This window comes from Cynara cardunculus (assembly GCF_001531365.2).
Source record: "Cynara cardunculus var. scolymus isolate 2C chromosome LG 13, CcrdV1, whole genome shotgun sequence".
Taxonomy (NCBI): Eukaryota; Viridiplantae; Streptophyta; class Magnoliopsida; order Asterales; family Asteraceae; genus Cynara; species Cynara cardunculus.
The window spans coordinates 36,007,566-36,022,574 of record NC_037540.1 but is presented as its reverse complement, the minus strand read 5'-3'; the positions used below and the strand labels follow the sequence as shown (position 1 = coordinate 36,022,574).

Sequence of the window (15,009 nt, the reverse complement as noted above, 5' to 3'; positions counted from 1 at the left end):
TATATATATATATATATATATATATATATATATATATATATATATATATATATATATATATATAGAAACTTCTTCACTTTCTGTAAATTAAAGCTAGACTATTTTAAAGATATTTAAAGAGGTTAACTTCCATATATTCTCCCAAACATAGTTTCATCAAACAAAATCCTTTCTTAATAGCAGTTTACTGATTTGGCCTATCACTTGTTTTAATCAAAGTTTTTTACTTGGAAGACAAAGCAATCTAACCGAATCAATCCACAAATACCCAGATCACTTGCAAGGATGACGCACAAAATCCACAAAACAAAAGTTCGGTTGAAAGTAATTAGAAGCTTTTTGTCCACAAAAGGCAGAAACAAGCAGTTATAAGCTTTGGCTACACATGTAATTATGAGCAAGTATATATACTCATTGTTTAGGAAGAAATGAAGGGACAAATATCTCCTACCCCATGATGTCCATTAATCACATGAATACACATCTCATATGATATCTATTAATCACATGAATACACATCATGGGAGAGATAATATGAACTTGAATAAAATAAACCTAAAATAAATAAAATATGATGTGTCATGGACGATTTTTGGACAACAGATTAATGAACAAAAAAATGATGCGTCATAGATGATTTTGGGACAAAGAGATTTTTATTTGAAATATAGTCATACAAGTACCTTCTACCAGAGAGAACCCCGCCAGTTGGGGAATAACCATTGAACTTAGCAGACTGGACGGCTTCAGCAATGGCATCTGCAGCAAACTGGCTTTTACTGAAGCAGGAGAAAGCAGAAGGTTCGCCATGGGCCATAGGGATGATGGGTCTGCTGTCAGAGATATTGAGACTTGACATGAGCAAAGTGAGAACCCGATCAATGTCTGTATCCGATTCTGTCTTCTGCTCTGAGTTCCTCATGAATCCCCATTTCTTCAACAACGTTGAACTGTTCTCCATAGCTCCCCACTGTTCTATAATTGAGGCGGTTGGGTTGAAGATGACTATATGGGACTTGTAGCAGGCAAGAAGCATGCTCACTAAATTCTGAATTTTTAAATCTCTACCATTTAAAATCATGATAATCATTGGTTGCTGGTCGGTGTATTCCGTCCAATATTTGTGTGTATTATATTTTAAAGTTATGCTATTTCTCCTTGCTGTTTTTGATTCTTTATTCTTGATTCGACTTCCTTTATTATAAAAAAGAACCCTTCTAGTGTGGGTTTTGTTTTTATTTTAACCCTTTTCTCTAACTCCGTCAATCTTTTTCATCGACTCTCGATCGAGTGCCCCTAGAGACATTTTCATCACTTTACAAGTAAATTCCAACCATTCTTTTTTCAAGTCCTCTTCCTTGTCACGTTCTATCATCTTCAATTTCTTCATATTCATGTTCATATCTATCATGTATTATCAGCCACCACCACCATCCATATGCCAGCTAACAACCATTTTCCATCATTAATATCACCATTTGCGGCCATAAACCAAAATCAACAAGATTTCCCTTTAACATAAAAGATCAGGTATTTCTAAAGATAAACTACGATCTAATTAAACATTGTTTCACCTAAGGAAGGTGTCGATATGTTTTCTTGTAAAGCATCAATTACAGAGTCTAAAGAAACTACATGTATATATACAAATCTATTTATGAGAGAAATACCAATAATGTATAAATACTTAGAGCAACAATGGCAGGAAGATTATTGCAGTGTAGATGAAAAGTTCCTTTGCACTGGAAATAAGTTATTTATTCATCATACTAAAATTTACATCTGATCACATATTTATGCATACACATATGACACTTACATTCGGTTAAGTAACCCTCATTTGATAGCTATAAAAACGTCACTACTTAAGTCAAACACCAAGTCTAGATCACATAATTAATTAACACTCCCCCTTAAGCTAGACTTGAACAACACCTAGCTTAGCCTTCATCGTGTTGAAATCTCCAACTTTCAATGCCTTAGTCAATACATCTGCTACTTGATCACTGGTTTTGTAGAAAACAACTTTAACTTCACCAAGACTTGCTAATTCTCGTATGAAATGATACTTAATTCCTATATGTTTGTTTTTCCCAAGAAATTCCAAATCCTTGGTTAAAGCAATCACTGACTTGTTGTCACAATATATCTTTGTTGGTTTTTCTTGTGGGTGCTTAAGTTCCTCGAGCATCCCTCTCAACCATATAGCTTGACAACCAACAAGATATATGCTCATATATTATGCTTCTACCGAAGATAATGCTACCACCTTTTGTTTTTTTGGTTGCCGGGATATAGCACCAGATCCCATTCTAAAAACATATCCAGAAGTGCTTCATCCACAAATTGCCACCATAATCGTTGTCCCCATAAGCTAACAATCTCAAATCATGCACCTTCTACTAACAGATTCCATGTGTGGCGCCGTTTACATATTGCAATATTCTTTTGCCTGCTTCCCAATGACTTTGTTTAGGAGTTCCATAAACCTTCTAATTAGACTAACTAAATACATGATATGTAAATACATCAGACTTCCCACCAGGCTTCTATGTAAGCTTCCATCCACCATTTTTCTCTTTTGAACCCGTAATTAACTTTAGCCCAAATTCCATTGGTGTAGAAACCAAAACGGCATCTTCCACAGGAAACCTTTTCAACACATTTTGTGCATACATCTTTTGTAAGATAGGGATTTCGTGGTTCCCTTGTCTATCTTCAATTTCCAGGAAATAATGAAAATCCCAAGTCCATCATTTCAAACTCAAGTTTCATGAATTTCTAAGCTTGACCTATTTCCTATGAATATTAAATCATCTACATACAGACAAATATATAGAAGGTCATCTTTGTTGTCCTTGATAAAGAGTGTATGTTCATATGGGCATATTTTTTGAAGTTGCTCTTCATAAAATACCCATCTATACGGCTATACCAAGAACGGGGTGCTTGTTTGAGCCTGTATAGTGCCTTCTTCAAACAACGGACCTTATGCTCTTCATTCTTTCCGTCCATAGCTCGGAGGCTGATCAATGTAAACTTCTTCGCTAAGGACACCATTTAGAAATGCAGATTTCACGTCCATTTGGTGTAAAGTCCACTATTTTAGGCTGCCAAAGCCACAACTAAACGAATTGTTTCCATCCGAATTACAAGAGCAAAAACTTCAGTATAATCAACTCCAAACTTTTGTTTATAATCAAAACTAACTACGCTTTATGTTTTTCAACATCACCATTTTCTTTCACTTTGGTCTTGTAGACATATTCCACTCTAGGCTTGTGACCTTGTGGGAATTCAACTGATGCCCAAATGTCATTCCTATTAATGGATTCTATCTCTTGATCCATTGCTTTCATACATTTACTACTCTTGGTAGCAACATCAAAGTCTATAGGTTTGGCAACAACAAATAATGCAAAATCGGCCAACTCATCATTATGATCTCTCATAAACATCATTAAGATTCCTTACTTAATAGTGGTGATTCAGGTGAGTCGCCTGAAGAAGATGAATATGGTGATGAGGGCATCGCAGATTATAGATTAGGAGAAGATACCTGATTGTCGTGATTTGCATCATCAAACTGCTGTTGTGTGATTTTCTCCCCAGTAACAGTAACATGTACTGCTTCTTTCTTTAGAAACGAATCCCATGCACTGTCTTCATCAAATATTACATCCCCACTAATAATCACTTTGCTAGTTGTTGGATTATATAGTTTATATGCCTTAAAGGCCTCATTATATCCAATAAACACACATTTTTCTGATTTACATCAAGTTTAGCCAAACACTCTCAAATGTGAAACAACAGGTTTGTTTCCACTCCAAAATTTCGTGAGGGGTCACGTCCTTAACACTTCTTGTTGATGCACGGTTTAGAAGGTAGATTGCACATGAGATAGTTTTCGCCCAAAACTTGTCAGGAAACCCTTTGTTCTTCAACATGCTCCTAACCGATTACATAATTGTCCTGTTTTTCCTTTCCGTAACCCTGTTTTAATATGGTGTGTACCTTGTAGTTCGTTGATGTCTTATGCCATTATCCTTCAAAAAGATTCGAAATACAGAGAGTTGTACTCCCACAATCTGATCTTAAAATCTTTATTTCATGATCATTTTGCTTCTCCACAAACACCGTAAAAGACTTGAAATTCACGAACACTTGAGCCTTCCTACTAAGATCATCAATAAAGACTAGTATATAGCAACTACCCCTATTGATTTTGTTATTATAGGCCCGTACACATCTGTATGTACGAGTACACGGGCTTTGATGCCATCCAAGATTTTTCCCCTGGAAAAGAATCACGTGAGTGTTTTTCCAGTGCACATCCTTCACAAAACTGATCAGTCTTATTTGTGTTTGGCATCCCTTGTACCATATGGTTCTTACACATGTAAGACAACGACCCAAAATTTAAATGTCCATACCTTTGATGTCATAAAGAAGAGTTATCATCTATAATTGTATTAAAGGAAGACAAAGTGTCCTTATTAAACCTTAAAGGAAACATCCTATTGGTAGTCATGTGTACCTTTCCAAGGGTGTTACCATCCAAATCCTTGATCACACAAGTGTTGTCTATGAAATCCAACTCATACTTCTTCAACAAAAGTTGTCCACTACTCAGAAGATTGTATTTTAATGTTGGTAAAAAAATAATCGTCAGATATCCTCTTAATACCCTTATTTGTTTTCATGAGAATATCCCCACTCCCTTGCACTAAATGTCGTCTCTCATCTCCCGTTATAATTTCACTGTAGAGAGTATCATCCATGGTTGTGAACAAGTGCTTGTTTCATGTCATATGATTACTACAAGCACTATCTAAATACTATAGTTCATTAGGCATGACTTCTTGTGCAACACACATCATAAACATGGTGTCATCCTTCTTAGTTTTCTTCCCATGCATTAAAGTTGTCTCTTTACTTTCTTCTGCTCTCTTGTTCTTGTTGTACTTAATTGTGTGCCCGTATCTTTGAAAGTGGTAACAATGTACTTACGATAAAGGTCTTCCTCATCCTCTTCCTTTATAAGTACCTTCTACATGATCATCCTATCCATGATCTCGACTAGAACCTCTTCCACGTGCTATACCTTGTACCTTTCCTTTATCCGAGTTCTTTCCTTTTCCTTTTCCTTTGTTGGTGTAATTTGCCTTTGTTGAGGCCTGCGTTTGAAAGGAATGTTCCATTGGGGTAGTATCAAATTGTTTCATTCTATGTTCATGGAACTGAAGTGTTCCCAACAAACTTTCTACTGGAAGTGATCATATGTCTTTTGATTCTTCTATTGCAACTAAATATACTCGAATTTTCGAGTTAAATTCTAAGTATTTTCTCCATAACTATCTTGTATTCGATGTCCTCCATATTTAATATCACCTGATTCACTAAAGCAATCACCCGGTTGTATAATTTCTCAACAGATTCAAGGTCCTTCATTCTAAGATTATCAAACTCACAATGTCGAGTTTGTAATCGTATAACTTTTACTCTATCTTCTCCCGCTATGTTTTATGCAACATTTCTTATGCTTCCTTTGACGTAGTTGATGCCGAGATCCTCTCAAATATGGCTTCTTCTACTGCTTGATAGATGAAGACAAAGCTTTCTTGTCCTTCTTTTTATTTTCTTTAATTTTGTTACCTGTTGTAGTGCAGTCTGATTGCAAGCTTCATTGACACCATTCTCTATCATATTCCACAAATCTTGAGATTCATACAAAACTTTCATCTGTATACTTGATGATAATTCTTTCCATTTAACTTTGGAATTTGGGGTTGTAAAATGTCGTTATTATGCGACGCCATGTAGTATACTCTTGTCTTCGTTTTCTACAATTGATTTGCAACAGTGAACAAGTCTCTGATGCCACTTTGTAGTAAAAAGACTTAGAGCAACAATTTCAGGAAGATTGTTGTAATATAGAAGAAAGGTTATCAAATGTTAAAATTAAGTTAGACATTCAAATACTAAGTTAGTTATCTGACAGTTAAAGGTAGTTACTATTAGTGAATAGATGTGTCTATTAGTGAATAGATGTGTCTATTAGTGAAGGGTGTCTTTTGGCCTTAAGGGTATAACCCTTGGGTGTGTATATATACGTTGGGTAATACCCAGTGTACAAGTGAGTTTTTGTTGTGTAAATATGAAGTTGACTTTTGATAGCAAACTCCTCTTTTATGTATGTGTGTAGAAACTGTAAGTTTCTGCAGACAGATCATTTCAAACTCTGTTATCTAGAACATCTTTGATAAATTCAAACTTCCTACGTATACTTGATGTTTTCTTCTGTGTATCTCCAACAACTTTGACTGGATATTAGTTATTTATTCATCATACTAAAATTTACATCTGATCACATATTCATAAATACACATCTGATAGTTACATCCGGTTAAGTAGCCCTCATTTGATAGTTATAAAACTATCACTACTTAAGTCAAACACCAAGTCTAGATTACATAATTAATATTTTCTTCGACTCCAATCGAGTGCCCCTAGGGACATTTTAGTCATTTTACAAGTGAATTCCAACCTTCTTTTTTAATTCTTCTCCCTTGCCACGTTGTATCATCCTCTTCACATACTATCATCTTCATTTTCTTCATACTCATGTTCATATCTATCATGCATTATCAACCTCCACCACCATCCATGACAATTAACAACCATTTTCCATCATTAATATCACCATTTGCCGCAAATACACCAAAATCAACAAGATTTCCCTCAACATAAAAAATAAGACATTTCTAAATATTAACTATGATCTAAAGAAACATTGTTTCAGGAAAGAAACGTGTTGATATATTTTCTTGTGAAGCATCAATTACAGAGTTTAGAGAAACCAAGTGTATTTATACAAATATATTTATGAGGGAAATACCAATAATACCCTCTAGGAATCTCATCCTATGAAAACTTATATTTTAATATTTATCTAATAATCTATATCTAATATGTATATAGTATTTATCTAATATTCCCCATCAAGATGAGCGTGAATGGATATGATGAATAGCCATCTTAGACATTGGTTGAGCAAGTTTAGGATGAGGAAGAGGTTTAGTGAACATGTCTGCTAGCTAAGAATAAGTTCGAATAGGCATTAGTTTCCCAAGGTTACTTGGGACCTTCTCCAGAACAAAATGATAATCTATCTCTATGTTTTTAGTCCTCTCGTGAAAAAGAGGATTAGTGGCTAACTGGATAGCAGAGGTGTTAACGCAAAACATCAAGAATGGAGAAGAAACACGAATGCCAAAATCTTGTAACAAATGTTGCAAGCACACAAGCTTGTAAGTGGTAATTGCCATTGTGTGGTATTCGGCCTCCATAGATGACCTAGCTACCATGTTCTGTTTCTTGGAACACCAGGAACTGGTGAGTCCCCAAGAAAGACACAATACCTAGTAACAGACCGCCTTATGTTTGGGCATGTTGCCCAATCTGAGTTTGAAAAACCCTTTAACCTTACCTGAGAGTCAATGTCATAATATGCACAAAGCTGGATGGAGTTTTTTGCGGAAAGAAAAAAACCTTGTCCAGGATTCTTTTTAATATCGAAGTAACTTGCATCATGCATGAGGGGTAGGGGGACTACTCATGAATTGAGTTAATCGGTGTACTGGAAATTGAATGCATGGTCGTGTTATGATAAGATAAATCAACCTAACAATCAATCATCGATAACACCATGGATCATTAAGAAGATCTCCTTCGTTGATAAAAAGATGAATTTTTGGATCCATAGAACATGTATTTGGTTTTTGCAGCTAGCGGTCTTGGATCTTCAAACAATTAAAGTGTACAATGGCGTTGGGATAGAAAAATACCTTGATTGGATCTCGCAACTTCAAGTCCCAAAAAGTATTTAAGGTGACCAAGGTCATTTAGCTTGAATTTATTATTGACACGTGTTTTGATATGCTCAATTTCGACTATTGATGCTTCAGTAATTATTATGTTATCCACATAAATCATCAAGGCAACATATGAAGAACCTGAACCATTGAAGAATAGAGAATAATTAGCCATGGATTGGGCAAATCCTTACCTGATCATAATAAATGCAGAAAATTTGGCATAGTGTTGCCTAAAAGCTTGTTTAAGTCCATAAATAGACTTGTCCAACTTACATACAAGCTTAGTATGTGAGGTGGATTATCCTTTAATCTTGGGCTCCCCTTAATCTGGTAACCCATAAGGATATCCGTATAAGCTTCTTCATTCAACTCCCTATTTTAAAATGCGTTATTGACATCTAGTTGAATCAATGGCTATATATTTTTGGGCTGCCAGAGTGAGTAAATCCTAAATTGTAACCAGTTTTGCAACTAGCAAATAGGTATCAACAAAATCTACCCCTACTTGTTATGTGAATTCTTTAGCAATTAGTCTTGTTTTATAACGCTCAACACTTGCATCTGCGTGATGTTTCACTTTATACACCCCATCGACAACCCACTGAACTTTTTTCCATATGGAAGAGGGACAACACTCCAAGTGTTGTTGGCCTCCATTGCATTCAATACTTCTTGCATAGCACATCGCCATTCATGATGCTTGATGACCTCATGATAAAACTGAAGTTCAACTGTGGACGATAATGCCATGACCTATGATGAATGAGGAGAAGAAAGGTGACCGTAAGTCAAAAATTTTGATAACGTATATGGTTTGGATGATGATGTTGAAGGATTCATTAAATGACAATGGCAATCCTTGAGATAAGCCGGTGGACTATAGATCCGTGTGGATCTCCTTTCTATTCTTAGTGGAGTAGTATTATCTTGATCATTTTGATCAGTTTAGATGGCTGACAGTGAAGAAGCCTGTGGACCAGAAGAGTCAAGGGGATAAAAAAAATTGATTGTGAACTGTGGGTGGAATTATCATCAACCATATTCGAAATAACCATTAATGGAAATGTATTCCGAGAAATTGTGGGAGAATTATGAAATAGGAAAATGGTTTCATGAAATACTACATCCCTTGAATAGAAAATATGCCATATATAACTTATATGCCTTCACTCATGGAGGATATCCGATAAAATACAGGCTTTTTCTTTAGGAGTAAACTTTGTTTTTTTATGAAAGAAGGGTTGATCCAAAAGCCAAGCATCGAAAAACACTAAGTGATGATTTTTCAGCATCATAACCAAAAAATATTCTGTATGGAGTATAATTATCAATAATAGTAGATGGAGTTTGATTGATTAAGTTGGTAGTTATTAACACGCGCTATGTCCACAATTTGATAGGAACATTGGATTGGAAAAATAAAATGCGAGCCACATTTAGTAAGGTCACTCAACACAAGAATATTAATGTGCAATAATCTTTTAACCAAAAAATTCATTGAGTTCTAGTTCTTTAGCATTGACGAGTCTAAAGGTCATGATATTTGTACCGAAATGTGTCAACATCATATTATAAAACCTCGAGATTATTGTCTTCACATCAAACTTTGTCTGATTAACAAAACCCATGTCAACCTGGTGCAATCATCCACAATTGTCATGAAATACTTGCAATCATTGTAAGATTTAGTGTTATATGGATCCTAAATATCACAATTAATGAATCAAATCAAAAGGCTTAATAGACATTTTATTGAATGAAACAAAAGGTAATATTTTTTGTTTTTCCAAAGGACACACAATACAAGGTTTATTTTCTAAATTCTTCAAAGACAATTGTGTCTTGATCACTTGCAACCTATTGTCAGCAGGGTGACCAAACCGTTGATGCCACAAATCAATAGAGACCACATTTATCTCCTCATGACTTCAAAAAGATACAAGTGTATGATGTTTTTACCCTTGTCAATTATCCTCTTGGTAATTGAATCCTAAATTAAGACATAGTCATGATGAAAGCACACCACCAACTTCTTGTCAAGAGTTAACACAGTACTTGAAATGAGATTAAATTGAAACTCATGAATGTACAAAAAAAATTCTAGAGCAAAGTTGCATGGAACATGCACAACCCCTACTAGATTAACTGATACTTGGTTTTGGTTTAATATAGTTACTTTAGGTTATCGACCCTTCTACTGTTGATAAAGACATTAATTTCTTTGCATATATGTTTCGTGGCTCCTGAATCTAAAATCCAAATGCTTGATCTACATTTTTAGAATTTAAAGACTACTACGTTGTCAGTTTTAGGAACCGTAACAACACCCATGTTCCGAAGTCATTTGACCCGATAATGCCTCCATTAGTTTTTGACACTATGCAGAAGAAAATTTTATATCATGTTTGATAAATCTGGGTCTGGCTGTGTTTTATTGTGATCATCCCATATCGCATTGTATGCTTTTGGTTGTGTTTTAAATTCAGGAGAATAACCATGGATCTTGTAACACTTGTCCATAATGTGCCCTAACTTTTGGCAATGAGTGCAGAAGGGTCTGTCATTTTTTATTCCACGTATGAATTTATACTTATACGAGCTTTGATCTTTGTTTACACTAAAACCCATATGTGAATTGTCGTTAGAGTTACTTGGACCAATACTCCCCGTTGTTTTTCTTCTTGCACCAGTCAGGAGAAAAATCTATTATGGAGGGATGGGGTTCATAAGCAGTATTTGTCCATGAATATGTGCGTATGACTCCTTTAATCCCGTTAAAAAAAACTCATCACTTATTCTGTTAGAAAATAAGACCTGCACTGACTTCCAAAATATTGAGGCCTATAGTTGGACAGTTCTTCCTAGAGTGGCTTTAATTTGGTGAAATAGGGGATGACTGAGTCTTGTCCTTTGGAAAGATTTGTTAAATCCCATCTTATCGTGGGTACGCCAATGGTTGAAATACCATAAATGGTACTATACCGTGGCGGCCTATAGTAAGTGAATGAGAGGGTATGGGGTTTCGGGTGCACACTATATAGGTCAGCGGCATCATCAGTTGAAGAAGTTGACGGCAGTATTCAATTTGAAATATTCTAGGTCCATTAGACTGTTTGAAGGATCTACCCAAATTTCAACATCTTTTAGAAAAATCACACTTACTGATATTTCTTTGGACACCAAATTTAGAATCCATGATATTACGATATCATTGGCTCGAGTCCATGGATTGTATTCTTCAATATTATAAACTTAGGATTTGCTAAGGTACCATTGACAAAGCCCATTTTATTTTTAGCTGATAGAGCAATGGCAATGGATCTGTTCCATGCCATACAATCGTCTCCGGTGAGCAATTGAGACACTCATACCAGTCTAGGATTGTTTGATTGATGAATGATAAATGGATCATTATTATTTACCTATGTTTGGATATGTACATTAGGCATGTTGATTGAATAATGCAGATGTTGGACTGACGATCGCCGGTGAAGAATCGATCTGATTTGCAACACTTGGTAAAAAGATCTTTTGTTTATGTTTGAAGTAACAGTTCACAGAAGAAGCATGATATTAAAAGATATGTTTGGAAGACATCCATAAACGATGTCGGGAATAACGTTGCCGGAAAAATAATGTCACCTGAATTTTATGAAAAATGCAACTCTGATACCATATCACCAAAGAAAGGTGTTGATATATTTTCTTGTAAAGCATTAGTTACAGAGTCTAAAAAAACCACATGTTTTCATATAAATCTATTTATGACGGAAATATCAATAATGCCCTCAGGGAATACAATGCGATACAAACTTATGTTTTAATATTTATCTAATAATCTATATCTAGAATGTATCTAGTATTCATCTAATACATTGTACAAATGTTAAGTACATTTTATACATCTAACTTCGTTAGTTTTTAGTTGCATTTTGCGTTTAAATTAACTGTTTGCATCTAGTTTTTATTCGATCTTTAGTTAATTTCCATTTAATCTTCGTCGAGGTAGTGCTTTGGATATTTCTATTGTTTTGTGCATATTTTTCGACAAGATTGGTTCGTTTAATTGGCAGGGCCGGCCCTGGCCACGTGCAGCCCGTGCGGCCACAAGGGGCATCAAATTATCATCTATTACTAGTTTTAGGTTTAATAATTTGGGAATTGGACAATTAAGTTTTAACTATAAAAAATGGCCCAAGGCCTAGTAGTGATGAATATTGAATGCACACCGTGAACCGGTTAACGTCATCATTCCAATAACTCAATCTAATTTATATTGTTATTCAAAATTCGACTATTTCGATTTTCAAGTCATAGTGTTCTCTTTCCAGCCGATTAATGGTTATGAAATTAGATTCAAGAAATCAAAGACAGAAATCTTGAATGAAATTTCTACTGTTGATTGAATTTACTGAGTTGTTGTGTAAGTCATATTATGATTTATGAATCTTTAAATCTTTTTGCAAAAAAATCTAAATTTCAACTGATTATTATAAAGTTGGGTCATGTAGTCGTGTGGTTTACTGACCTACTAGGCTAAGGCTAAGGGCTTTTGTTATTTTGATAATGAGTCTTCCTCTTGCATATTGAAATATCTAAGAATTGAAATTTTCAATGCACATGAGCACATCACTGTATCAACATAGCTGGAGCACACTGCACAACATTAACAACATATTGTAATATTGTCTTAATTATTGGGTACTTAATCTTAGCAATGCACAATAACATAGATTATGAATTTTACAATTTATTATTGTCCTTTTGACTTTTGTTTACTTTGAGATTTCGCATTACCGCGTTAGATTTAGGGGTCGTTTGATTGGTTTTTTATTAAGTTATATACGGATAAAGTTGTCTGTATGATCTGTTTGTATAAGTTGGAAAAGTTTTAGTTTGTGAGAGTTTTTACGCAGATGTAAAGAACATTTTTGTAGTTGGAAGGGACATGTTTGGAAAAAAAAACTTTGGCTTTTTATGTAAGGCTCCCCCTAGAAACTTACTGATAAGTTCTTTTCTATATCATTAAGTCTCTACGAAACAATTATGCATAGTTGAGCGAATAAGCTGTTAGTTTCATTACGCTTATTAAGCTGCTAACAGATATGCCTTTAGCCTTTAGTCATTAAGCCTATAACTTTTAAGTTTTACTTTTCGCTTACTATGACAGTAATTTTTTATTATAATTAATAAAAATCAACATGGGAATGAGACACTTAGCTTGAATAAATTCTAAACTTTTTTAAAAACCGCATGTTTCGTTGTTTCAATTCATTGGCATAAAAAAATAGTCTTAAGACCGGCCCAATTGCAAGAAATGAAGTGGGTCAATTGCAAGTCAAGGAGCCTAATAACAAGAAGGCCAAAGCCTTCTTCCATGGAGCGGAGCCTAAAGAATTCTAGACGGTTACTTGTCAAAGATTAGAAGAAAATCGACATGGCCATGTAGAAATGGAAACCAATAATTTTGCGCAACAACGTGGTCATGGATGACGTGTGGAAAGTTTCAACTCCGTCGTTTTCAAGGGTATTTTGGTATAAATACATCCTCTAGGGTTGTGTAGAAGGGGCGGCGATCATTTTATAGTGTGCCTCTAATTTGATTTTCTGTCTTCTTCCTCTTCTTTCCCTTTTCTTCTCTGCAACTTTAGAAATTTAGGTTTTAACATTTGGTCTCTAGTCTTCTTCCATAGGTTTTATCTTTAGATCTATATATATATATATATATATATATATGGTTGGGTTCACGTGAGACCAGGTTGTTTTCGTGAGACCCGTGAGATCACATTTTTACACTTGAAACTTCACAGCAAAAGCACTCTGAAGGTTTAAAAAAGTCGAACATTCACAGCAAAAACACTGTGAAGGTTACCTTCACAGCATTTTGCTGTAAAGTTTCAAGTGTAAAAGTTGGTCTCATGGGTCTCACGAAAACATCCGGGTCTCACGTGATCCCAAGTATATATATATATATATATATATATATATATATATAAATTGGGTCCCTAATTGTTGTGGACCCTCGACGTGCACCCGACGACCCTCCCCCAAAGACGGCCTAAGAATAGGGCTGTAAACGAATCGAACGAACACGAACGGAGGCTTGTTCATGTTCGTTCGTTTAACTTAACCGAACAAACGAACGAACACGAACGGTAAACGAACAAAAATCTTTGTGTTCGTGTTCGTTCGTGTTCGTTTATGTTCGTTCGTTAACATGCTAAACAAACGTAAATGAACGAACAGATTAAACGAACATAAATAAATATTATTTGAATTCAAAGTAAATAAATAAAATATTATATATTAAATTTAATATATAAACGAAAATAAACGAACGAATATAAACGAACGTTCACGAATATAAATGAACGAATGAAACTCTTGTTCATGTTTGTTCGTTTAATTAAACGAACAAAAAAAATGTGTTCATGTTCGTTCTTTATTAAATAAACGAACTTCCCGCCGAACGGTTCACGAACGGTTTGCTGAACGTTCGGTTCAGTTACAGCCCTAGCTAAGAATATGAGATAGAAATCTTTGGAAGATACACCGCAAGTCATTATTTTTATTCAACCTACAGCATAATCACGACTTATTTTCAACAGAATGAGGTACATTATTGAAGTTTGACTATAATTTTTTTGTTTTGTTTGTCTATTAAAAATATTAAAAAAAATAAAAAACTAAGTAACATTCTGGTAATCATTAATTTGGAAAATATATATAAGTGCATTCAAGTAATTGAATTTGTTTATTGGTTTTCATGCATGTGTGCATGTTTGCACATGTGGATACCCGGCAAATTGCTTAGAAATTACAGCCAAATGCAAAATTTATGGTCCTATTCTTACTGACTTTCTCCTCGCTTGTATGCACATATGCATACTATTTAGATCTATATATATATATATATATATATATAGGGTTGGGTTCACGTGAGACCAGGTTGTTTTCGTGAGACCCGTGAGACCACATTTTTACATTTGAAACTTCACAGCAAAAACACTCTGAATGTTTAAAAAAGTCGAACCTTCACAGCAAAAACACTGTGAAGGTTACCTTCACAGCATTTTGCTGTAAAGTTTCAAGTGTAAAAGTTGGTCTCATGGGTCTCACGAAAACATCC

General features: G+C 34.8%; 1 protein-coding gene across 1 annotated transcript in view; it reads right to left on the bottom strand.

Annotated features, from left to right (window-relative positions):
- LOC112525719 (probable aminotransferase TAT2) overlaps positions 1-961 on the bottom strand; it is an 11,516-nt gene extending 10,555 nt beyond the window's left edge. Inside the window, exon 1 of the mRNA XM_025135955.1 lies at positions 684-961. Within this exon, the coding sequence (XP_024991723.1) occupies positions 684-961 (278 nt within the window). The remainder of the gene's footprint in view (positions 1-683) is intronic.
- Positions 962-15,009: the final 14,048 nt, after the last annotated feature.